General features: G+C 39.9%; 1 protein-coding gene and 1 pseudogene across 1 annotated transcript; both read left to right on the top strand.

Annotated features, from left to right (window-relative positions):
* The first annotated feature begins 21,900 nt into the window (after window positions 1-21,900).
* Window positions 21,901-24,918, top strand: LOC122009982 (60S ribosomal protein L18-2-like). The gene is made up of 5 exons (XM_042566310.1): window positions 21,901-22,027; window positions 22,116-22,205; window positions 22,295-22,423; window positions 22,508-22,690; window positions 24,546-24,918. Exons 1-5 carry the CDS (start codon window positions 22,025-22,027, stop codon window positions 24,702-24,704), a joined length of 564 nt encoding a protein of 187 aa, XP_042422244.1. The 5' UTR covers window positions 21,901-22,024; the 3' UTR covers window positions 24,705-24,918.
* On the top strand, window positions 23,978-24,053 carry LOC122013209 (annotated as a pseudogene).
* Window positions 24,919-26,058: the final 1,140 nt, after the last annotated feature.

The raw sequence follows: 26,058 nt of genomic DNA, 5'->3' as shown, positions 1-26,058 counted from the left end.
TTTAACAGTTAACGTTTAACGGTTAACGATTAACGTTTAACGGTTAACGATTAACGGTTTAACGGCTAAATGGTCATGGGTTCAAATGAGCAATGACCTACATGGGCTAAATGCGATAAATGGGCTAAATAGGCTAAATGGGCTAAATGGCCTACATGAGTTAAATGGGCTAATTGGGCTTTGACCTATATGCAAAATGTGATGTGGCCTACATGTTCTTTGTGCTCAATGAGCTTGGTGCTTGTTTGTATCTCACTTTTTAAATATCTCAAATATTATATAATTTAATATCTCATAAATTAAATATTGACATAACCATCTATTAAATTTCCCAAATTCCATATAAATATAAAGTTTTTTATTTTTTATTTTTTTAAAACATAGATACTTTCAAACTCCTCTATAATATTTCCTTTTCAACAGGAATATTTAAATTTAAAAAATACTTAGAAAAAATATCCCTTTCCAAAAAGAATATTTGAGATTAGGAAATATTTTAGAAAATATCCTTTTTCAGCCGGGATATTTAAGAACAGTTCGTTGCACGAATCTCCCGTCATGCGAGATCCCGAGTAAGGATCCATTGTACGCAACCTTATCCCTTTTGAGATGAGATATTTAAAATTAGAAAATATTTAGAAATATATCCCTCACAAATTTCTCCACTGAGGGATACTCAAAGCAATGTATATGCCACGTGGGCAAAACTTACTAAATTAAGTCAAGATTATTCCCTATTTAAGAATCCCTTCGTCGTCCTCTGCGAAATTGATCCACCTTCCTTGCGAATAGATGCCTCCACCTCTATTTCTGTGAAATACCAATACGCGATCGAAGCGTGAAAGCTGTGAAGAAGCAGCGAAACTGGGCGTTCTAGGGTTCCTACATTGGATATCTTCCAGCGAAATGGTTTGGTCGTCGGATTCCTGCAAGCGCCGATCTGATTCCATCCCGCACTCGGCTCCGCCTCCTCCGGCAGTGAAGTTGGAAGTGGAGGAACCCTTGGACGAGAAGCGCATACGTTTCTACAAGAGGAACCCTCCGACAGTGATATTTTACTGTTGCGCTACAGTTCTCTTCGCTACGCTCTTTGCTTCTTCTTCTTCCTCGCTGGAAATTGACTTGAGTGTTGGAGGGCTAGACATTGACGCTGCTTGTGTTGTAGGAGCATAGTAAAGTCCATAGGAGGTCAACGGAGCACCACATCTCCAGCATCCATCTCATCGACTTTCAGACAGAATCATGTTTTCCGCCGTCTGAGGGAATCTAACTTGCATCCGAGCCAAGAAGATGGAGGACGCTAGACGACTAACCACCGTGACACTCACTCAGGAGGAGCTGGAGATGCTTGTGCAAGACCATGCAGTGAAAATGATCGAGCAACAATAACAACAGGGTTTAGGGTTTAGGGTTAACGGTTAACGATTAACGGTTAAGAGATAACATTTAACGTTTAACGTTTAACGGTTAATGGTTAAGGGTTAAGGGTTAAGGTTAACGGTTAACGTTTAATGATTAACGGTTAATGGTTAACTGTTAAGGTTTAAGGTTTAAGGTTAAGGGTTAACAGTTAACGGATAACGATTAAGGTTATCAGTTATCAATTAACGGTTAACGGTTAAGGGTTAAGGGTTAAGGGTTAACGGTTAACGGTTAACAGTTAACAATTAAGGGTTAATGGGTAACGGTTAACAGTCAAGGGTTAACGGTTAATGGTTAACAGTTAAGGGTTTAGGGTTAACGGTTAAGGGTTAACGTTTAACGTTTCACGGTTAAGGGTTAAGGGTTAAGGGTTAAAGTTAACGGTTAACGGTTAACGGTTAAAGGTTAAGGTTTAAGGTTTAAGGGTTAACAGTTAAAGGTTAACGATTAATGGTTAAGGTTATCGGTTATCAGTTAACGGTTAATGGTTAATGGTTAAGGGTTAACCGTTAACAGTTAAGGGTTAAGGGTTAACTGTTAACGGTTAAGTGTTAACAGTTAGGGGTTAAGTGTTAATGGTTAATGATTAAGGGTTAACGGTTAACGGTTAATGGTTAACGTTTAACGTTTAACAGTTAACGGTTAATGTTTAACGTTTAACGGTTAACGATTAACGGTTAACGGCTATCGATTATCGGTTATCGGTTAACAGTTAACGATTAAGGGATAAGAGTTAACGGTTAAGGATTAAGGGTTAAGGGTTAACGGTTAACGGTTAACGGTTATCGGTTATCAGTTAAGGGTTAACGTTTAACGGTTAAGGGTTAAGGGTTAACAGTTAGGGGTTTGGGGTTAGGGGTTAAGGGTTAAGGGATAAGGGTTAAGGGTTAAGAGTTTAGGGGTTAAGGGTTAAGGGTTAAGGGTTAAGGATTAAGGGTCAAGGGTTAACGGTTTAGTGGTTAGGGGTTAAGGGTTAAGGATTAAGGGTTAAGGGTTTAAGGGTTTAAGGGTTAAGGGTTTTGGGGTTAAGGGTTAAGGATTAAGGGTTAACGGTTAAGGGTTTAGGGGTTAAGGGTTAAGGGTTAAGGATTAAGGGTTTAGGGGGTAAGGGTTAAGGGTTAAGAGTTAAGGTTTAGGGTTTAGGGTGGATTCTTGACATGACAAGACCATTATAGAGTTGTCACGTTAACTAAATGTGCTGTGACCTAAGTGTGCTTTGGGCTACATTGCTATTGTGCTAAATGAGCTTTTGCCTAGATGGGTTTTATCCAAATGGGCTTTCGGCTAAATGGTCATGGGTTCAAATTGGTAATGACCTACATGCGCTAAATGCGATAAATGGGTTAAATGGGCTTAATGGGCTAAATATGCTAAATGGGTTAAATGGCCTACATGCGTTAAATGGGCTAATTGGGCTTTGGCCTATATGCTAAATGTGATGTGGCCTACATGGTCTTTGTGCTCAATGAGCTTGGTGCTGGTTTGTATCTCTCTCTTTTTAAATATTTCAAATATTATACAATTTAATATCTCATAAATTAAATATTGACATAATCATCTATTAAATATCCCAAATTCCATATAAATATAAAGTTTTTTATTTTTTATTTTTTAAAAACATAAATACATTCAAACTCCTCTATAATATTTCCTTTGCAACAGGAATATTTAAATTTAAAGAATACTTAGAAAAAATATCTCTTTCCAAAAAGAATATTTGAGATTAGGAAATATTTTAGAAAATATCTTTTTTCAGCCAGGATATTTAAGAACAATCCAGTGCACGAATATCCCGCCATGCGGGATCCCGAGTAAGGATCCATTGTACACAACCTTATCCCTTTTGAGATGAGATATTTAAAATTAGAAAATATTTAGAAATATATCCCTCCCAAATTTCTCCACTGAGGGATATTCTAAGCAATGTATATGCCACGTGGGTAAAACTTACTAAATTAAGTCAAGATTATTCCCTATTAAAGAATCCCTTCATCGTCCTCTGCGAAATTGGTCCACCTTCCTTGCGAATAGATCCCTCCACCTCTGTTTCTGCGAAATACCTCTACGCGATCGAAGCGTAAAAGCTGTGAAGAAGCAGCAAAACTGGCGTTCTAAGGTTCCTACTTTGGATATCTTCCAGCGAAATGGTTTGGTCGTCGGATTCCTGCAAGCACCGATCTGATTCCACCCCGCACTCGGCTCCGCCTCCTCCGGTAGTGAAGTTGGAAGTGGAGGAACCCTTGGACGAGAAGCGTATACGTCTCTACAAGAGGAACCCTTCGGCAGTGATATTTTACTATTGCGCTACAGTTCTCTTTGCTACGCTCTTTGCTTCTTCTTCTTCCTCGCTGGAAACTGACTTGAGTGTTGGAAGGCTAGGCACTGACACTGCGTGTGTTGTAGGAGCAGAGCAAAGTCCATAGGAGGTTAATGGAGCACCACATCTCTAGCATCCATCTTATCGACTTTCGGACAGAATCATGTTTAGCGCCGTCTGTGGGAAACTAGCTTGCATCCGAGCCAAGAAGATGGAGGACGCTAGACGACTAACCACCGTGACACTCACTCAGGAGGAGCTGGAGATGCTTGTGCAAGACCAAGCAGTGAAAATGATCGAGCAACAATAACAGCAAGGTTTAGGGTTTAGGGTTAACGGTTAACGGTTAAGGGTTAACATTTAACGTTTAACGTTTAACGGTTAATGGTTAAGGGTTATGGGTTAAGGTTAACGGTTAACGATTAACGGTTAAGGTTTAAGGTTTAAGGGTTAAGGGTTAAGTGTTAAGGGTTAACGGTTAAGGTTATCAGTTATCAATTAACGGTTAACGGTTAACAGTTAAGGGTTAACGGGTAACGGTTAACAGTTAAGGGTTAACGGTTAAGGGTTTACAGTTAAGGGTTAAGGGTTTAGGGTTAACGGTTAAGGGTTAACATTTAACATTTAACGGTTAAGGGTTAAGGTTAACGGTTAACGGTTAACATTTAACGGTTAACGGTTAATGGTTAAGGTTTAAGGTTTAAGGGTTAACAGTTAACGATTAATGGTTAAGGTTATCGGTTATCAGTTAACGGTTAACGGTTAACAGTTAACAGTTAAGGGTTAAGGGTTAACTGTTAACGGTTAAAGATTAACGGTTAACGATTAACGGTTATGAGTTAATGGTTAAGGGTTAACGATTAGGGTTAGGGGTTAGGGGTTAGGGGTTAAGAGTTGAGGGTTAAGGGTTAATCATTAAGGGTTAAAGGTTAAGGGTTTAGGGGTTATGGGTTAAATGTTAAGGGTTAAGGGTTAATGATTAAGGGTCAATGGTTAACGGTTTAGGGGTTAAGGGTTAAAGGTTAAGGGTTAAGGATTAAGGGTTAAGGGTTAAGGGTTTAAGGGTGTCGGGTTTGAGGGTTAAGGATTAAGGGTTAAGGGTTAAGGGTTTAGGGGTTAAGGGTTAAGGATTAAGCGTTAAGGGTTTAGGGGGTAAGGGTTAAGGTTTAGTATTTAGGGTGGATTTTTGACATGACAAGATCATTATAGAATTGTCACGTTAACTAAATGTGTTGTGGCCTAAGAGTGATTTGGGCTACATAGCTATTGTGCTAAATGAGCTTTTGCCTAGATGGGTTTTGTCCAAATGGACTTTCGGCTAAATGGTCATGGGTTCAAATGAGCAATGACCTATATGGGCTAAATGCGATAAATGGGCTAAATAGGCTAAATGGGCTAAATGGCCTACATGAGTTAAATGGGCTAATTGGGCTTTGACCTATATGCAAAATGTGATGTGGCCTACATGTTCTTTGTGCTCAATGAGCTTGGTGCTTGTTTGTATCTCACTTTTTAAATATTTCAAATATTATATAATTTAATATCTCATAAATTAAATATTGACATAACCATCTATTAAATTTCCCAAATTCCATATAAATATAAAGTTTTTTATTTTTATTTTTTTAAAACATAGATACTTTCAAACTCCTCTATAATATTTCCTTTTCAACAGGAATATTTAAATTTAAAAAATACTTAGAAAAAATATCTCTTTCCAAAAAGAATATTTGAGATTAGGAAATATTTTAGAAAATATCCTTTTTCAGCCGGGATATTTAAGAACAGTTCGGTGCACGAATCTCCCGTCATGCGAGATCCCGAGTAAGGATCCATTGTACGCAACCTTATCCCTTTTGAGATGAGATATTTAAAATTAGAAAATATTTAGAAATATATCCCTCACAAATTTCTCCACCGAGGGATACTCAAAGCAATGTATATGCCACGTGGGCAAAACTTACTAAATTAAGTCAAGATTATTCCCTATTAAAGAATCCCTTCGTCGTCCTCTGCGAAATTGATCCACCTTCCTTGCGAATAGATGCCTCCACCTCTATTTCTGTGAAATACCAATACGCGATCGAAGCGTGAAAGCTGTGAAGAAGCAGCGAAACTAGGCGTTCTAGGGTTCCTACATTGGATATCTTCCAGCGAAATGGTTTGGTCGTCGGATTTCTGCAAGCGCCGATCTGATTCCATCCCGCACTCGGCTTCGCCTCCTCCAGCAGTGAAGTTGGAAGTGGAGGAACCCTTGGACGAGAAGCGCATACGTTTCTACAAGAGGAACCCTCCGACAGTGATATTTTACTGTTGCGCTACAGTTCTCTTCGCTACGCTCTTTGCTTCTTCTTCTTCCTCGCTGGAAACTGACTTGAGTGTTGGAGGGCTAGGCATTGACGGTGCTTGTGTTGTAGGAGCAGAGCAAAGTCCATAGGAGGTCAACAAAGCACCACATCTCCAGCATCCATCTCATCGACTTTCGAACATAATCATGTTTAGCGCCGTCTGTGGAAATCTAGCTTGCATCCGAGCCAAGAAGATGGAGGACGCTAGACGACTAACCACCGTGACACTCACTCAGGAGGAGCTTGAGATGCTTGTGCAAGACCAAGTAGTGAAAATGATCGAGCAACAATAACAACAAGGATTAGGGTTTACAGTTTAGGGTTAACGGTTAACAGCTAAGGGTTAACATTTAATGTTTAACGGCTAATAGTTAAGGGTTAAGGTTAACGGTTAACGGTTAACGTTTAACGGTTAACGTTTAACGGTCAACGGTTAACGTTTAAGGTTTAAGGTTTAAGGGTTAAGGGTTAAGGGTTAACAATTAACGGTTATTGGTTAAGGTTATGGGTTATCAATTAACGGTTAACAGTTAAGGGTTAAGGGTTAACGGTTAAGGGTTAACGATTAACAGTTAAGGGTTAACGGGTAACGGTTAACAGTAAAGGGTTAACGGTTAAGGTTTAACAGTTAAGGATTAAGGGTTTAGGGTTAACAGTTAAGGGTTAACATTTAACGTTTAACGTTTAACGTTTAACGGTTAAGGGTTAAGGTTAAGGTTAACGGTTAACAGTTAACAGTTAACGGATATCGGTCATCGGATAATTGTTACCGGTTAACGGTTAAGGATTAAGAGTTAAGGGTTATCGGTTAAGGGTTAACGGATATGGGTTAACGATTAACGGTTAAGGGTTAACGGTTAGCGGTTAACGGTTAAGGATTAAGGGTTAACGATTAGCAGTTAAGGATTAAGGGTTAACGGTTAACGGTTATTGGTTAACTGTTAATGGTTAACGGTTAACATTTAACGATTAACGGTTATCGGTTATCAGTTAAGGGTTAAGGGTTAATGTTTAATGGTTAAGGGTTAATGATTAAGGGTTAAGGGTTAAGGGTTAAGGGTTCAGGGTTCAGGGTTAATGGTTAACGATTATGGGTTAGGGGTTAGGGTTTAGGGATAAAAATTAAGGGTTAAGGGTTAAGGGGTTTAGGGTTAAGTGTTGAGGTTTAGTGGTAAAGGGTTAGAGGTTCAGGGTTAAAAAGTTAAGGGTTAAGGGCTAAGGGTTAAGGGTTTAGGGGTTGAGGGTTAAGGGTTAAGAGTTTAGGGTTTAGGGTGGATTCTTGATGTTACAAGACCATTATAAAGTTGTCATGTTAACTAAATGTGCTATGGCCTAAGTGTGCTTTGGGCTTCATGGCTATTGTGCTAAATGAGCTTTTATCTAGATGAGCTTTGTCCAAATGGGCTTTCGGCTAAATGGTCATGGGTTCAAATGGGCAATGACCTACTTGCGCTAAATGTGATAAATGGGCTAAATGGGCTTGATGGGCTAAATAGGCTAAATGGGTTAAATGACCTAATTGGCCTACATGAGTTAAATAAGCTAATTAGGCTTTGACCTATATGCTAAATGTGATGTGGCCTACTTGGTCTTTATGCTCAATGAGCTTTGTGCTAAATTGCATGCTATCCAAATGGGCTTTGTGCTAAATGGACGCACAAGGGGGAAAGGAAAACATTGTAACAAAAAATTGCACATAATCGGAGGAAAAAGATAAAGGAAAAGAATGGTGAACATATCGTATAGGAGCATGTCATATCGTATCGCATAGGAACGTATCGTATCGTATTGTATTGGAACGTATCGTATCGTATCATATCATCACGTTTCGTAGTATTATAGATTGTCTCGTCACGTATCATACCGTATAATACTGTATCATATCGTATTGTATGGAGTTGATGACAACCACATGTTTGAGGATTGGCGCATGGGAGGTGAGGATTTTATAAGGAAAAATTTGGTGGTTTATGTAAATGATACATCTCTCCTTCCTGTTATTATTTGTATGTTCTTGTGAAAGTTTTTGTCTATGCATTATTCTTATTCTATTCTTGTATTTGCAATCTATTCAATCTTTCTGTTTTGGGCAGAATTTTTCTGCGCATTATTTTCCTCCTATTTGTGTTTGTAACTTTATGTGATACGGTCCACCAAAAAGAAAAATGATGAGCAATTTTACTTGCCTTTATTGCTGAGTTTTACTTATAATTATCCACGAAGGATCTGCTACCGGTGTAAGTACCCCGTGGAGGTTTTGATGTGACCAACCAAGTTAAGTTAGGTCTTATTGTATTTAACCTTGTGTCTAAGTATGCAAGAACTTAGGAGCATAGGGAGTCCAGCAAAAGACGTAGTTAGTGTGATGGACGATACGGGAGAGAGTCGACGGGTTTGGTGCGTCTGAGAGACAAGGTGCTGCAGAAAAGTAAGAGGACGGACGAGAAGGAAGCGCGCAACGTTTCCGAGGGATGAGAAGCCGGAGTGGAAGGTTGCTCGAGAATGCCGGAAGTTGGGTTCGAGTGAGCCATATTCCGGATGCCCGAAATCACTCAAGCGAGCGGAGCCGGTATGGAAGACTCGGACTGATGCGAGAAGAACCGAAGCAGAGGGCCTGGACTGAAAAAGTCAACTATGTTGACTTTGTGGGTCCGAGCGTCCGAAACAAAAATTTTATTATGATTGACGTGGATAAAATTATATCCCACTCGAGGCGCTCAGACCAAGGCTATAAATATCGCATTGGTCCTAGAAGCTAATAACAATAAGCATTTTGATAAATAATACTTGTGCACTTCTCTTTGTTAGTTTAGTTTCATTTTTCTATGCGTTAATTTCTGTAAAGAGGTTTCTCCGCCTGAAGGAAAATTAGTACATTTCAATTCATTAGATTAACAACCTCCCCGGTTGTAATCAAGTAAATCTGTGAGCCTCATCTTTTTGTTTATCTCTTATTTTATTTATACAAGTGTTTAGTTTAATTAAGTTATAAGTTTGAGGAAGGTATTCTTGTTGTCTTTGTGCATGGGCTATTCAGCCCCCTCTAGTCGGCCGCCATGGGTCCTACAAGTGGTATCAGAGCGAGAATGCTTCATAAGAACTAAGCGTCGACCGAAGCAAAGAAACTAATGCGGTAATGATGAGGGGCCCCACCCCGCTGCCACGGTGGATGTCAAAGTCAAGACAGTCAATGCGTATAGTGCAACGGTCGGTCGGGCAAAGCATGCCCTGACCGGGGAGAAGGATCCGATCCACCATCGCCCTCGACACGGGAAGCATTCAAACAACCGACGCTCAAGGGAAAACGACACGCAGAAGCCAAGTCGAGTGGCTCCTCCATTCGGCTGAGCAGTAGACTCAACATCAACCGAGCATGCAGACAGCGGACTTCCGGTCGGGCGGCTATTCCTCTCGGCCTGACAACAGACAACAATTGGACAGTAGACTTTCGGCCGAGAGGCTATCTCGCTCGGCGCGACAGCAGACAGTATGTGGACAGCAGAATTTCGGCCGAGCCGCTACTCCGCTCAGCTAAGCAACAGACACAGCAGACTATCTTTAGATATCCTTTTGAGAGCTAGTGTCGCTGACAGACGGCATGGTTAGACAGATGATCGTACGACGGAAGCTTACCACTGTCACTTCAGAGATATGCTCGGCCCGTTAAGGAACTGTGTCAGGGATATTTTACTAACAGGTTTTTTCAGGGAAAGATTTAAAATGCATGCTCATTTTTGGAAGCGTGCATGTGTGCAACAGGAGCTCTATATAAAGGGCGTCCAAGCATCGGCGGAAATATGTGATATTTTACTATTGCGCTACAGTTCTCTTTGTTACGCTCTTTGCTTCTTCTTCTTCCTCGTCGGAATCTGACTTGAGTGTCGGAGGGCTAGTCACTGACGCTGCTTGTATTGCAGGAGCAGAGCAAAGTCCACAGGAGGTCAACGGAGCATCACATCTCCAGCATCCTTCTCATTGACTTTCGGACAAAATCATGTTTAACGCCGTCTGTGGGAATCTAGCCTGCATCCGAGCCAAGAAGATGGAGGACGGTAGACGACTAACCACCGTGACACTCACTCAAGAGGAGCTGGAGATACTCGTGCAAGCCCAAGCAGCAAAAATGATCGAGCAACAACAACAACAGGGTTTAGGGTTTAGGGTTCCCGGTTAACGGTTAAGGGTTAACGTTTAACGTTTAACGTTAACATTTAACGGTTAATGGTTAAGGGTTAAGGGTTAAGGTTAACCGTTAATGGTTAACGTTTAACGATTAACGATTAACGGTTAATGGTTAACGGTTAAGGTTTAAGATTTAAGGATTAAGGGTTAACAGTTAACGGTTAATGGTTAAGGTTATCGGTTATCAGTTAACGGGTAACGGTTAAGGGTTAACGGTTAACGGTTAACGGTTAAGGGTTAACGGTTAACGGTTAAGGGTTAACGGTTAACGGTTAACAGTTAAGGGTTAACGGGTAACGGTTAACAGTTAAGGGTTAACGGTTAAGGGTTAATGGTTAAGGGTTAACGGTTAAGGGTTAACGGTTAATGGTTAACGGTTAACGTTTAACGGTTAACGGTTAACGTTTAACGATTAACAGTTAACGGATATCAGTTATCGGATAACGGTTAACGGATAACAGTTAAGAGTTAAGGGTTATCGGTTAAGGGTTAACAGATAAGGGTTAAAGGTTAACGGTTAACGGTTAATGGTTAGCGGTTTAGGATTAAGGGTTAACGGTTAACGATTAACGGTTATCTATTAACGGTTAACAGTTAATGTTTAACGATTAACGATTATCGGTTATCGGTTATCAGTTAAGGGTTAATGTTTAACGATTAAGGGTTAATGGTTAAGGGTTAAGGGTTAAGGGTTAATGGTTAACGGTTAACGGTTAAGGGTTAGGGATTAGGGGTTAAGTGTTGAGGGTTAAGGGTTTAGGGTTTAGGGTTAAGGGTTAAGGATTAAGGGTTAAGGCTTAACAGTTTAGGGGTTTAGGGTTAATGGTTAATGGTTAAGGGTTAAGGGTTAAGAGTTAAGGGTTAAGGGTTAAGGATTAAGGGTTAAGGGTTTAGGGGTTAAGGGTTAGATGTTAACGGTTAAGGGTTAAGGGTTAAGGATTAAGGGTAAAGGGTTAAGGGTTTATGGGTTAAGGTTCAAGGGTTAAGGGTTAAGGGTTTAGGGTGGATTCTTGATGTGACAAGACCATTATAAAGTTGTCACGTCAACTAAATGTGTTGTGACCTAAGTGTGCTTTGGGCTACATGGCTATTGTGCTAAATGAGCTTTTGCCTAGATGGGCTTTGTCCAAATGGGCTTTCGGCTAAATGGTCATAGGTTCAAATGGTCAATGACCTACTTGGGTTAAATGCGATAAATGGGCTAAATGTGCTTGATGGGCTAAATAGGCTAAATGGGTTAAATGACCTAATTGGCCTACATGAGTTAATTGGGCTTTGGCCTATATGCTAAATGTGATGTGGCTTATATGGTCTTTGTGCTCAATGAGCTTTGTGCTAAATTGCATGCTGTCCAAATGGGCTTTGTGCTAAATGGACGCACAAGGGGGAAAGGAAAACATTGTAACAAAAAATTGCACATAATCGGAGGAAAAAGATAAAGGAAATGAATGGTGAACATATCGTATAGGAACGTATCGTATCATGTCGTATAGGAACGTATTGTATCGTATTGCATTGGAACATATCGTATTGTATCATATCATCACGTTTCGTAGTATTATAGATTGTCTCGTCATGTATCATACCGTATAATACCGTATCATATCGTATTATATGGAGTTGATGACAACCACATGTTTTAGGTTTTTTTAAAACATAACATAACACTACACCAAGTCACATAACATAACATAACAACTGAGGCATCCGGTTGTCACGTCCACAGCAAAAGTAAATGCATAAAGCATAAAAGCAAAAGGAAAAGCATAATGTATCGTATCGTACCATACCATACGATACCAGCATCGGACAAATGTCGAACATAGCATAACTTAGCATAACATAGCCTTAACGCATGCTTGGTTTATGGTTGATTCTATACGTACGATGTCAGTTCGATGCACTTCAAGATGTGCAGGGCTTCGACATTCGGACCGTGTTCGACGGTAACAGAACAACCAATAAGCTGTAGTGCCCCATTCGGACTCAGTGCGATCTTCCCTCGGACTTGGACAAGCTTCCCCGATTCAACTGATGCGGCCTACTTGTGAGCGATGTCTGGCGACACAACGACGTAATCACCGTGTTTGGCATGTGGTTGGAGGAAAAGGATACAGGGAATGCTGCCGCTGCCATCGTAGACACGGATGGTCAGAGTCTCGTCGGTGCGCTACACACTTACCACTCTCCCCACAATCTCAATCAGTGACACCGGCCTATCTCTCCGGGTGGTGAACGACGGAGGAGAGTTGGGTTGGATGTGGATGGAAAGGGATAGGAAATCATATGCCCGAAGTTTCCAAAATACGACTGGGTTGATGGTGGTCATGTTGATAGCTAGCACCGGTGGGGGTGGTGGGATAAGCATGAAGAAGAAGAAGAAGAAGAAGAAGTCGAAGAGAGAGGAGGCGTAGAGGGTGGTGATGGTGCTCAGCCAGGGGGATCTTAATATAGACAGAGAAGAAATGACACGAGATGTGACGAGACAAGACTGACTGTGACATTTGCTTTGCGTTTTTGCTTTTCCTTTATGCTTTTGCTTTTCCTTTATGCTTTGGGTTTATGCTTTATGCTTTTGCTTTATGCTTTATGTTTTATGCTTTTGCTGTTGCATGCACTAGCCAGCACAACTCAGGAGAGGACACCAAAGGAAATGACAATAGGATACGAGAAGAGACAAGACGAGACGAGAATAGACGAGACGAGAATAGATGAGACGAGAATAGACGAGATTAGTCGAGACGAGATGAGACGAGACGAGAATAGACGAGACAAGACGAGACGATAATAGACGAGATGAGGATATATGAGACGAGAATAGACGAGACGAGACGAGAATAGATGAAAATAGACGAAACGAGAATAGACGAGAATAGGCAAGCACACACACGAGGGACATGAGATGACAGGACGGGGAGCACGCGTGGGGACACGAGATGATAGGATGACAGTTGACACGATGGGACGGTAGTTGATGGAACCGCACTGCACGTGAGGGGACAGGAGCAGACACGACGGGACAGCACGCGAAGAGATCGGACGGCATGACACGACGGTAAAGCAGGCGACGACAAGTAGTATTTAGGTGGGAGTAATTAGGAATTATGATTAAATCATTAATGAATTCATTAAAAAAAATAAATTCAAATTAATTAATTAATTAATTAATTATAAAATAAAAATAAAAAACTAATAAAAAAAGTTAGTGGGAGAGAGAAAAGGAGGAGAGAGAGTACGCATTTATGGCGATAACTTTTGACCCGGGACTCGGAACATGGAACCGTCTATGGCGACACGTAGAGGGGAGGGAGGGCTACAAGAGCCGCGTTGGGCGAAATCGCTGAAGAAGACGTCCGTTGGCCCGAAACGCAAAAAAACATAATTCAGGCACCTTTGAAAATTCATATCTTGCTCGTCCGGAGTCAGAATGAGTCATATGATATGTCAAAATGTCCGGAATTCATAGATCTACATTTTGTTCCATGTCCTTGGTACATTGGACCAATCAAACCTCCAAGGTAAAAAATAGCCGTTTGGTCCTCCGAAAAGGACCTGGAAGTAATTTTCGACCCATATTTTCGTTCGGCCCCCGGTCGCTACATGCGCCGCCTCCCCACCGTCCGTCCTTCCTTCTTTTACCACCTCATCCATTTTCACCTCGTTCCGAGATACTTTCCTCAGGCACGCAAAAGGGACTCACTGTCCGAACATACCAAACACGTGCCTCGTAAAAAGTTGTTAGCGTGTATACTAAAAGCCTAGTTTTTGTAAACATTTATTTTGAAATAAAAGAATCACATTTGGTCAAATGTCTACATTTATTTGCTAAGTGTAGTTGTTCAATTAATTTATATTGTAGATAACATAGTGTGTGGTGTCACACACAAATGATCATGTTATCAATTCTTTATAAATTATAAACAGATGCTCACGACTAAGATGGAAAGGAACAAACCGTTGGAATAGTCGTAGTGTAATTAGATATTAGTTTATCTTGACTAATAAATTACACTAGTATACTCTAAGTTTATTGAGTAGGATCATTTAAGGTAAGTTTTTTTATACTGACTTAATAAAAGAACAAGACCTTAGTTATTATGGAAGTGTGCGCTCTTAATTCTAATATAATAACAAACACATATATTTAGTATTTATTTCTTTGACTTATCAAAGGGTGAGATTTAGCTCGATAAATCAAAAGGTCCGATAAGTTGGGAAATGATATTACTAATAGTGTGTGTTGTTGATTATAGAAGGAAATTGTGTCCTAGTAGTCTAGGTTAAGAATGTCCCCAAGAGGAGCTCATAAGGATTGTCATGTTAAACCCTGCAGGTGAACTTAGTCCGACATGATGATGAAGTTGAGTGGTACTACTCTTGGACTAAGATATTAATTAAAGAGGGTTGTCAGTAACTCATTTAATTAGTGGGCATTCGACATCTTAAACACAGTGAGACTAACACAATCATAATAAGAAGGAGCCCAAAATGTAATTTGGAATTGGTACGGTAGTTCAATAATAATTCTTTAGTGGTATAAATTATTATTGATGAAATTAAGTTGGGTGTTCAGGGCGAACACGGGAAGCTTAATTTCATCGGGAGACCAAAACCAAATCCTCCTCTCGGTCCCTATCGTAGCCTCTTAATTATAGAGAATTATACCCACCTTCCTACCTATCCTAATGGGGCTGGCCAAGCTAGCTTGGAGCCCAAGCTAGGGACGGCTAAGACCAATAGGATGAGCCAAGTAGGTGGTCGGCCAATGCTTGGAGCCCAAGCATGGTGTGGCCGGCCCTAAGAAAATTAAAAGGATTTTTATTTTAAAATTTTTCTTATGTGGATTCCATGATTTTAAAAGAGAGTTTAAAATTTAAATCTTTCCTTTTATAACTTTCTACAAAAGATTAAAAAAAGATTTGATATCTTTTCTTATTTGTAGATTGAAAGGAAGATTTAAATTTTGATAAAACTTTCCTTTTTTTGTAACCATGTTCATGATTTAAAAAGAGATTTTTAAAATTAAATATTTCCTTTTATAAGTTTCTACAAAAAAATTAAGAAAATATTTGATATCTTTCCTTATTTGTAGATTGAAAGGAGATTTTAATTTTAAAGATAACTTTCCTTTTTGAAAATCATCCACATGTTTAAAAGAAAGATTTTAATTTATAAAATTTTCTTTTATAACCAACCATGAAGGGAAAAAATTATTAGAGAAATTTTAATTTTAAAATTTCCGGAAACAAATAAGGAAGTTTTAATTTTGTGTTTAAAACTTGCCTAATTTGGAGCTCTTTAGGTGGTTGGCCATGATAGAGGTTAAAAGGAATTTTTATTAAATTTTCCTTATTAACCAATGACAAGGAAAATAAAGGAAATTTTAATTATAATTAAATTTCTTTATTTGCCAAGACCAAGGATTATAAAAGAGAGGGTAGGGGTGTCTTCATGAGACACAACTCTATTCTATTTTCCTCCCTCTCTTCCTTGGTGGTGGCCGGTCATTGTTTCTAGCTCCTCTCCTTTTCTCTTCCTTCTTTGTGGCCAGCGGCATCAACACAAGAGGAGTCCTTGGTGGCTGGTTCAAGCTAGGAGAAGAAGGAGAGAAAGGAGGTTTTGTTTCTAGCATCCCTTAGAGCTTGATGGTGGTAGCCGAACCTCTACATCCTTGGAGGAGTTTTGGTGGCAGGTTGCAGATGCCTAAACAAAAGCATGCCACATTAGTATATTTCAATACAGATTGCAAACTAATTCAAGCCAAATAGATCCAATATCAATAATCCAAGAGTACATTAACAAATTTAATATTAACAAACTCAAGAGACTACTACTCCAAAAGACATGATCAGAAACATATCAGAAAATCATTCCAAAAGACAACTACTCCCTCTATATGCTACATGGTATTACCGTTCTTCATGACGAAAATAATTCCAAACACTCTCAAAAGTATTAGTGTCCCTTAAGGTGCAACTTTTTATCTCTATTTTTAGACGCTTATTGTCCTTAACAATCCAAAAATCACTACTTTTGAGCTACTACACTTAAGAGGATCAATCCATTGGGAATGTTCGAAAGCACTATTCTCACATTAAAATAATAACAAAGAAAAAGTGATTAAAACAAATTTGTGAATGAGTGGCAATTACTTACCATTTGTTTCCCACAAGTTAAAAATTGATTGGCAATAATAATCATTTACCAAGGGTATTGAGCATGAATTGTCACAGTGCTTTCAAGCATTTGATTAATTACATAGGAAACTCACCAAGATCTAGTTTTTATGTTTTTTGATTATCATCTCAAGGTGCAAATTCTTTTTTTGTCTCCTCTCTTTTTCAATTGTGCTTAAAGGAAAATCAATAAGGGCATCCAGCAATCTCTGTATTAATCTCTAGAGAGCAGATCAAACTTGAGCTTCTTGGAATAGGCCAAACAGAATTAATGGGCACAAACAAAATTACTTTGGGCACATTACCACAAACCATCAAGATAACATAGTACATAATCAGTCGTTCATTCCGAATTGGGTAGTCAAGCTTCTAATGTTCTTTCAAATTGTGTTCGAAGAGATCAGAGAGATGATACTGTTGTGTTTTAATTCAAATTATTTCATTACTTATTATAATGCATAGAAGTATGCATTTAGTCCCACATTGCTAAGTAAAGAAAGGTTGGAAGGCCTTATATATGGAGTCCTTGTATCCTTGCTTAGCAAAGTTAAGGGGTCCTACACGCATACGCAGGCCGAGCCCAAATTAAGTGGTTTCGGGGGGTTCGAGCCGGAAATCCATAAATCGGGAGCGACACACGCGATCATCGCGCGCAGGGGGGGTGCAAATCCCTAGCTCGTGGGCCTCGCGCTTGCAGGTAGACTGGTTTGTTTTTACCAGTCTGGTAGGCGACGCACCTCCGCTTCAGACGTTGGCAACAACGGTCTCCGTTATAGAAACAGATCCTCCTTCGCCTGTCTACGCACTATTTGATGTGGTTTGCTCAGCCTCTTCGGCTAAAGAGCTGTGGAAATCTTTAGATAAAAAATACAACTCTGAAAATTCTGGTTTAGAAAAGTACGCTGTGGCAAAATTCCTAAACTTCAAAATGGTTGAAGGCAAATCTGTGGTTGAGCAGACACATGAATTCTAAGTTCAAATTCATGGTCTTGCTGAAGGAGATATGTCATTACCCGAAAAATTTCAGGTCTTGTCTATCATCGAAAAATTACCTCCGAGTTGGGAAGATTTTGGCATGACTCTTAAACATCGGAGAGGTAAAATCTCTCTAGAATATTTGATAATTGCCTTAAATATCGAAGAAGAACATCGGAAGCAACATAAAGATGATGATAAAAGAATGTCTATGGATTTTATTCCAAAGGCAAACGTAGTAGTCTCATCTGACAAGAAGAAATTCAAAAATCAGAAAATGAAGTTTATGTGCAATATAAACAACCACATAAACCCTTCAAATCAGTTGATAGAAATTCTGATATTTTAGAATTGATTCATACTAACTGTTGTGAGTTTAACGGTGTAATAACGAGAGACCTCGAAGCTGAGAATCAAACAAATAAAACTATTACGAGGTTAAGGTCTGATAGGGATGGAGAGTTTACCTCAAACCTGTTTCAAAAAGTTTGTCAAGATGCAGGTATAATTCACGAGGTAACTGCTGCATATAGTCCTCAATCCAACGGTATAGCAGAACGAAAAAATCGAACCCTTGAAGATATGATTAATTCTATGTTAGGCAGTTCTGGGTTACCCAACTACATGTGGGGGGAAGCTCTATACACTGCATGTCATGTGTTAAATAGAGTCCCCATGGGGTCAAGGGATAAAAGCCCATATGAGCTTTGGAAAGGCCGGAGGACAAGTTTGAAATACCTTAAAGTGTGGGGGTGCCTTGCAAAGGTACTAGTACCTGAACACAGAAGGAAAAAACTTGGTCCAAAGATCGTAGATTATCTTCTTGGGTTATGCTCAAAATAGTATTGCATATAGGTTTCTGATTATTAAATCTGAAATTTCTGGAATAGATGCAAATACTATTGTAGAACTTCGTGATGCTACATTTTTTGAGGATATATTTCCTATGAAGACGAGAACACCTCAGTCTATATCTATTATTCCTACTAGAGATATGTCTGCTTCTATAGAGGCCCCATTATCCGTAGAAGGTACACCTTCCTCAAGTCACTCCAGACTAGATGAATCTAGTGAGCATACAGAACTAAGAAGAAGCAAGAGGCAACGTGTGTCTACGGATCTAGGCCAGGACTTTATCACCTATAATATAGAAGGTGACCCTGTGACATATAGAGATGCTATGGCTTCTCCTGAAGCTAAGCACTGGAAAGAGACTATTAAAAGTGAAATGGACTCTATTATCTCTAATGTCACTTGGGAGTTGGTAGATTTACCTCCTGGGTGTACCACTATAGGATGTAAATGGGTGTTTAAGAAAAAACAAAAACCTGATGGGTCAGTAGATAAATTCAAAGCTCGCCTAGTTGCTAAGGGATTCAAACAGAAAGAAGAGATTGACTATTTTGACACTTATTCTCCTGTTACCAGAATTACTACAATCCGAGTGTTAATAGCATTGGCATCCATATATCATCTTGAGGTCCATCAAATGGATGTCAAAACGGCATTCCTAAATGGAGATATTGAAGAAGAGATATATATTGATCAGCCTGAGGGACATATAGTTTCTGGAAATGAAAATAAAGTCCGTAGGTTAGTCAACTCTCTTTATGGTTTGAAGCAAGCCCCAAAGCAGTGGCACGAAAAATTTAATAGTGTTATGCTATCGTTTGGCTTTGAAATGAATGACTCTGATAAATGTGTATATGCTAAAATGAAAGGTGATAATTATATTATCTTATGTTTATATGTAGATGATATTCTACTTTTTTGTTCTAACCTTTCTATTATTAATGAGACTAAGGTCCTCTTAAGTGGTAAGTTTGATATGAAGGATATGGGTTGTGCTGATATGATTTTAGGGTTGAAGTTGACTCGTTCAACTGATGGAATAGCAATTTCTCAGTCACTCTATATTGAGAGAGTATTAGAGAAATATGACTATAGCCAAATTAAATCTGTTGTCACACCCTATGATCCTTCAAAAACTCTCCACAAGAATAAGAGTGGTGTGGCAGTGTCTCAATTAAGATACTCACAAATAATAGATAGTCTAATGTATTTAGCAAATTGTTCTAGACCTGATATTTCTTTTGCTATATTGAAATTGAGCAAGTTTACTAGCTGTCCGGACAGAACGCATTGAGATGCATTAGATAGAGTACTCAGATACCTAAAAGATACTATATCCTTGGGCTTGTGGTATGGGAGATTCCCTGCAGTCCTGGAGGGATATAGTGATGCTAGTTGGATAGCTGACACTGCTGAGTGTAAAGGCGTTACTGGTTATGTCTTTACACTTGGAGGCGGTGCAGTTGCTTGGAGGTCTGTTAAACAGACGATTATAACCCGTTCTACATCTGAGGCAGAATTATGTGCTTTGGATACCACAGTAACTGAAGCTGATTGACTTAAGGGTCTTCTTTCTGAAATTCCCTTGATGATAAAGCCAATACCTTCTATTTCAGTACACTGTGATAATCAAACAATAATAGCTCAGATTAGAAGCTCCAAGTATAACCAGAAACAGAAGAGACATGTACGAATAAGATTAAAGTCTATTCGTGAGTTAGTGTCTCTTGGAATGGTGTCATTGAACTTTGTAAGTTCAAAAAATAATATTGCTGATCCACTCACTAAAGGACTTGATTATGAGAAAATCAAGAGATCCAGTAAGGGAATGGGACTGAGGCCTATCCTGGTTTTACCTATAACGGCAACCCAACCTATCTGATTGGAGATCCCAAGAAGTAGGTTCAATGTGGTACAAACAAGTTATAAGGGTGAACCGTAAGCATCAAATTGATTGAGATATAATCTCATAGTCTCTTACCCGGATAAATGCTTGACTGCTAGTAAGGATGAGCTTAAGAGCTCTTAATGAGTTCAAGGTCTTAATGACAGGATGCTTGCAGTACATCCTTGGAGAACTCACCTATGTAAGTGTAACTATGTGGCTGCAGTGTGGGGGGTCTAGGCAACTCTCCTTAGCACTTATGAAACAAGATTCGGTGGCATGACCGTAATGCACCAACCCAGAAGATTCAACCGTCGCCCGTGATGAGTTGTTACCAATTGATTTTCACATATAAAAGGTTTAAGTTCAAGGCTGAGTTCACTTCAAACCTATATGAATAAGATTGGTGTACTTATGTGAAAATTCAAACCGGAATGTATTTTCACTAAAAGCTCATTGCAACCAAGCCTCAGAACATTTCTTTGTTTTCAACCAAAATAATTTGAATTAGTGGGGGATTGTTGTATTTTAATTCAAATTATTTCATTGCTTATTGTAATGCATAGAAGTATGCATTTAGTCCCATATTGCTAAGCAAAGAAAGGTTGGAAGGCCTTATATATGGAGCTCTTCCATCCTTGCTTAGCAAAGTTAAGGGGGCCTACACGCATGCGCGGGCCGAGCCCAAATCAGGTGATTTCGGGGGGTTCGAGCCGGAAATCCATAAACTGGGCGCGACGCACGCGATCATCGCGCGCAGGGGGTGAGTGCAAATCCCCAGCTCGTGGGCCTCGCGCTTGCAGGCGGACTGGTTTGTTTTTGCCAGTCTCTGGTTTGGTCTGGTTCGGTTCTATCCCAAGCCGTGTGCACTCTTGGGTTTGGTTCGCGCGTGAGGAAGCAGCGCACCTGCTCGCGCTTGAAGAGGCGACGCACCTGCCAATGCTTCGGCGTGAATAAATGCAACACCTCTGTTCATCATTCCTCACACCGAAAAAATAAAGTAGTCTGCTTTCTCCTCCTTCTCTGTTCTGTCTGTGCTCGCTGAGAGTTTAGTTTTTCCCTGTTCTGAGGTTTGGTTTTTAGCGATCTGAGGTTGAGTCCGAGTGCGCCGTTCGTTTTGGAGTGCACCTACGGATGACGCGAGTGGCTGTCGGATCTTGGAAGAATTTTGCCAGAGAGCCTCTGCACCGTGGGTGACAATAAATTCTCTAAAGACAGTCGGCACGTCGACACTTCAACCAGAGATATACAATTTCTCAACCTTACTTTTTTTATTTACAAATTTATTACATGCTTACTATTTTAGTATAAATAGATTACTGTGTTAGCATAATCATACTATAACATATACCTGAAATCCTGAGGTGCACAAACTGATACGGAAGGGAAAGAACGCCATCGATTACTCATGGGAAACTGCCTCAACTTCAACTTCACCATCCCTTATCTTGCCCTATCTGCTCGAGACATTTGCCATCTCTCAACTGAGGTTGAGGATACTGAAACAATTTGTTCTAAAGTAACTTACATATTTCTCATTTCATTTACAGCCTTTGATGCGGGATCGGACGGTTCACAATTATTCTCCAAATTTAAAGAAGTTTTGCTTCACAAACATCTTGTAAGACACTCACGTTCTGACCCTTGGGTCCGTAGGACGTTGTTCAGGCCCCACGAGATGGGAAATTAATCTGGGCCGTCTGCAGCCTCCCGATTAACGGATCCAAAACTGGGTACTTCCTCGAGTACGAGTAAAATCTTCAATAGCCAAAACCCTAATTGCTCGGTTCTCGTCGCTTTAAATAGACCTCGACAAGGTTAGGGCCGGCTGAGGATCGATCGAGGCGGTTCTTCACGCAAGTCGGCGATGGTGCGAACTGCTAACCCTCTCTCTGCAGTTTCCATTTCCCTCTTCGGCGTTGGATTCTGACCCTTCTTTTCCATTGTTGTTATGCCAGGGTATCGATCTTATTGCTGGCGGCCGGAGCAAGAAGGTAAGGCGTACCGCCCCCAAGTCCGACGATGTCTACCTCAAGCTCCTTGTCAGGGTTAGAGCACGCACTTGCTTTGTCTTTGTTTTTGTTCTGACTGAGCGATTAGATAGATCTTCTGATGGTGATATTGCTTCTTTGAGCAGCTCTACAAGTTTCTGGTGCGGAGGACCGGGAGCAAATTCAACGCGATAATACTGAAGAGGCTTTTCATGAGCAAGACCAATCGACCGCCGATCTCCCTTAGGAGGCTTATCAAATTCATGGACGGACAGGTGCATTCTTTTAGTTTTCTTTTCAATTTTCTCGCTCTCTTATTTTTGTCGTTGAGCTCCACTGATCTGTTTGGTTGGGATTAGGATAACAAGATAGCCGTGATCGTTGGCACGGTGACGGATGATAAGAGAGTGTATGAGGTGCCGGCTTTGAAGGTGACAGCTTTGAGGTTCACGGAGACTGCTAGGGCGAGGATACTTAAAGCAGGAGGAGAGTGCCTGACATTTGACCAACTCGCCCTCCGATCTCCCCTTGGGCAGAACACAGTAAGTCTTATCAAGTTGCTGCCTAAGCTTTTATGGATTGCGTATTTTGTGACATCTTACCTGAATTTCTTTTTATTCTCAATTTCGTTAGTCGAAATGATAGAATGTTGGTTTATCCCTTCTATTCTGAAGAACAAACCATGCTCTATTTTATTTTTCAGTTCCCTGAATGTCTTAATGCTATGTTACATAGAAATAAGTGAAAAGAAATGAAATAGAGAAGAAAAGGAACTTAATTCATTCTGCCCCTACCTACCTTTTTTTTTTTTACCCAAATTGGGTGAAAATGGAAGATGATGAACTTTATACATCTCATAGGCACAAACAAATAAGTGAAAGTATTTCTCTCCCTATTTTGTCCGAGTAAATAAGATAAAATGAAATAGAGTGGACATAAACTATTACAATTCATTTCTCTTTAGTTTAACCATTTCATTTTTCTTCAATTTCCTACCTGACAAATAAACACTAAGTTAAGAAAATTTTTAGAATTTCTCATTAGAAAAATGATATGCTCAAGGAAAAAATCTCAATGAAATGCTCAAGGATAGACACATAAAATGATGGCTCGCAAAAAGTGAAATGGTGGGCCATGAATTTATGTGTCTATCCTTGAGCATTTCATTGAGATTTTTCCTTGAGTGTATCATGGCTCTTCTCATAAATGGTTAGAGGTGCATATGCTACTTTAGGCAACAACGAATTCATAAAAAGACTTTAATTCATGTGGAGCTAAGAAGATGGGTAATAATGTCATCCTCAATGTTATTTAGTGCCTTTCAATTGGTTATTTATCTATAATGAATTAATGATATACATTTTATAATATCTCTTATTTTGCCCTCTCAAAGTCTGTAGAAAATGTTTTTCTCTCAAGATTTATACTCTTTAAAATTGGAATTGATCTCAAGATCCTTGAAGCCAGGGACGTTTAAGGTTTGTCTACTAGTAGAAAGGCTTAAGCTTGGAACTTAATGGTTTTATCCTTGTGAACAGACTTCAACAAGTAATTGTTTGCATCAATATAATTTGTCAATCTTAGCTGCTATATTTGTGATCGTCTGCTTAGATTATTATAATCAACTAATAGAAATGGTTTCTGAAATTGCCTTTGTACCTTTGTGTTTACTCTTTTCTGCCATACTTTGAAGTAATTAGGTCTGTTTGTGTGCATTTTGGTTGGCAAGATTGGAATGTTGCTTAAATTTATTTTATTCAATATATGAAGGATATTTTAATTTGGTGTGGAACTGAGCTTATTCATTTCTTCAAGTGTCTTTTTTGTGGGTTCCTTGTGATGTTTATGTTTACCATGCTAATACTGATACATTGATGAGCATTTGACTATTTGTCCCAGGGAACCTCTTTCTTTCTTTATTTATTTTATAACTTTCTTAGGGGATATACACACCAATATTCATGAAAATTATTGCTTCAGCTGTGCTAGAAGCTAGGAAATCTTGTTCTATCCTTGTTAGGGTGTTCCATCTGGAATTGAAATTTTCATGATGTATGGTACATTTCTGAGTGTTTCTTAATTGCTTCTCATAATGAGGCATTCCATTCATGGCAATATCAGGAGAAGCTCCACTCTTACTCCATCATCTTTGCCTTGAGTTCATGGTTTTGCTTCCAAACCTTGATGTGTCACTTAATGTAGTGTGACCATCGTAGTGCCACAAAATATGGCTTAGGTGGAGTGTTATAATTTTTAGCTCTGCTAAAGGACTTGGTTACCTGTTGCAGCCTAGCAGGTTGATTTAGTGTTTAATAGATACGTATCTGTCTTTTGTGAATTCTTGTTTAGGACGTCAGCATCCTACAATTGTCTCATCATGATTTTTATTGTTTATAGATTGTCTTGAGAGGGCCAAAGAATGCTAGGGAAGCTGTTAAGCACTTCGGCAAAGCGCCTGGTGTGCCACACAGCCACACAAAGCCTTATGTTCGAGCCAAGGGGCGGAAGTTTGAGAAGGCCAGAGGAAGAAGAAAGAGCAGAGGTTACAAGGTGTAACCTTCCCTGATCAGCAAACAGACCATTATCATTTATCTTACATCATTCGGAATGTTACAATATCGCTATGCAAGGTGCTGTGGGACTATAATTTCTAGTGTTTTCTTTGAAATCGATGATGCTTTTGTTTGCTAGTTTTGAATTAAGACGAGGGCAGACACTCGTCACTGAGGAATTCTAGTTAATATTAATTGAACTTTGGTGTGTTGCATTTTGGCAGCTGTTCAAAGAGGGTAGAATGATGAATTTGCTTATCAGGTTAATTGTTAGACTTGTCGTACATTTACTTGTTAGATTAATTGTTGTGTATTTATTAGAGCTTCAAAGTGTGGCAAAAGATGATAATGTAAGGCATGTGAGAGGGTGATAAGTCACGGTATAAAGTGGTTTTCTAGGTGTGACTTGGGAGGGCGATTTGAATCTTGCTTGTGTGTGATAATTCTATCATCCGAGTTTTAATTCGGCTACGCTGGGGGATTCGAGTCGTGTGTGACAAATCACCAACTCGGCTATGTTAAAGATTCAATCGATCTGTGCCCTCTCATTCTATCGCCGATGGGATGGGAATCACCTTCGGAGGCAAGTTCAAGTTGAAGCCCCGTGGACCAGCCCGCCGTCTTTTCTTTTCTTTTTTAACCGACAAATTGTGCCTTAAGGCTTCAGCGACGCTTTCGGCCGCCACTCCATTTGTCTTCTTCGCCGCCCGCCCCCGCCACGACGATAAGGAATCTTCCCGCCCTAACACCCTTTCTCTTAGCCGGCTACAAGCTATAAATTCTACTCGGCCCTCGGCCTCTGTTCCTCGAGCTCTCCCCCATGAACAAAGCGGGCCAAAACGGCGGCGGCGGCGGCGCCGCGATGGGCGCGCCAGCAGAAGGTAAGGGGGCGGGGTGCCAGCACCCCGCCGCGGTAGCGCACAGGGCTCTGTTCGGTGTGCAGCGGCGCCGAGCGAAAGGCGGAAGGAAGACGGGCAGCGACGGCAAGTCAGCGCCGAGTAGGCTAAGCAGGGTGTCGACGGCGGAGGATGGCACGAGCTGAGAAAATGCTTCTTCTACAATTTGAAAATTAAAATAGAGGAGAAAAGAATTGCAAGGTGGAGTAGAATAGTACATGTTTACGTTGCAAGATTCCTTGCCCTTATAAAAAAATCAAATAGGAAATGAATGGACAAGATTAAATCAGGAGTTTTATATTTTTTCGATTGAAATTTGTGCTGTCATCGCTAATGAACTCCAAATTGATATTCAAGAAGTGCATGCACACAACAAAAATTGAATCTTTTGTAAATAAATTATTGTTGTATTTTAAATATGAGAAGATATGTAGAACGACTACACTATACATGTCAAGTGAA

Source organism: Zingiber officinale, chromosome 8A (genome assembly GCF_018446385.1).
Source record: "Zingiber officinale cultivar Zhangliang chromosome 8A, Zo_v1.1, whole genome shotgun sequence".
In the NCBI taxonomy this organism is placed as follows: Eukaryota; Viridiplantae; Streptophyta; class Magnoliopsida; order Zingiberales; family Zingiberaceae; genus Zingiber; species Zingiber officinale.
The sequence above is the reverse complement of the archived record's forward strand: the minus strand, read 5'-3'. Positions and strand labels throughout refer to the sequence as shown.

What these genes read in the sequence shown, in the direction of transcription:
- LOC122009982 (XM_042566310.1), top strand. An exon ending in ACCTCAAGCTCCTTGTCAGG is followed by an intron (nt 22,206 to 22,294) that starts GTTAGAGCACGC and finishes TTCTTTGAGCAG; the next exon opens with CTCTACAAGTTTCTGGTGCG. An exon ending in TCAAATTCATGGACGGACAG is followed by an intron (nt 22,424 to 22,507) that starts GTGCATTCTTTT and finishes GGTTGGGATTAG; the next exon opens with GATAACAAGATAGCCGTGAT.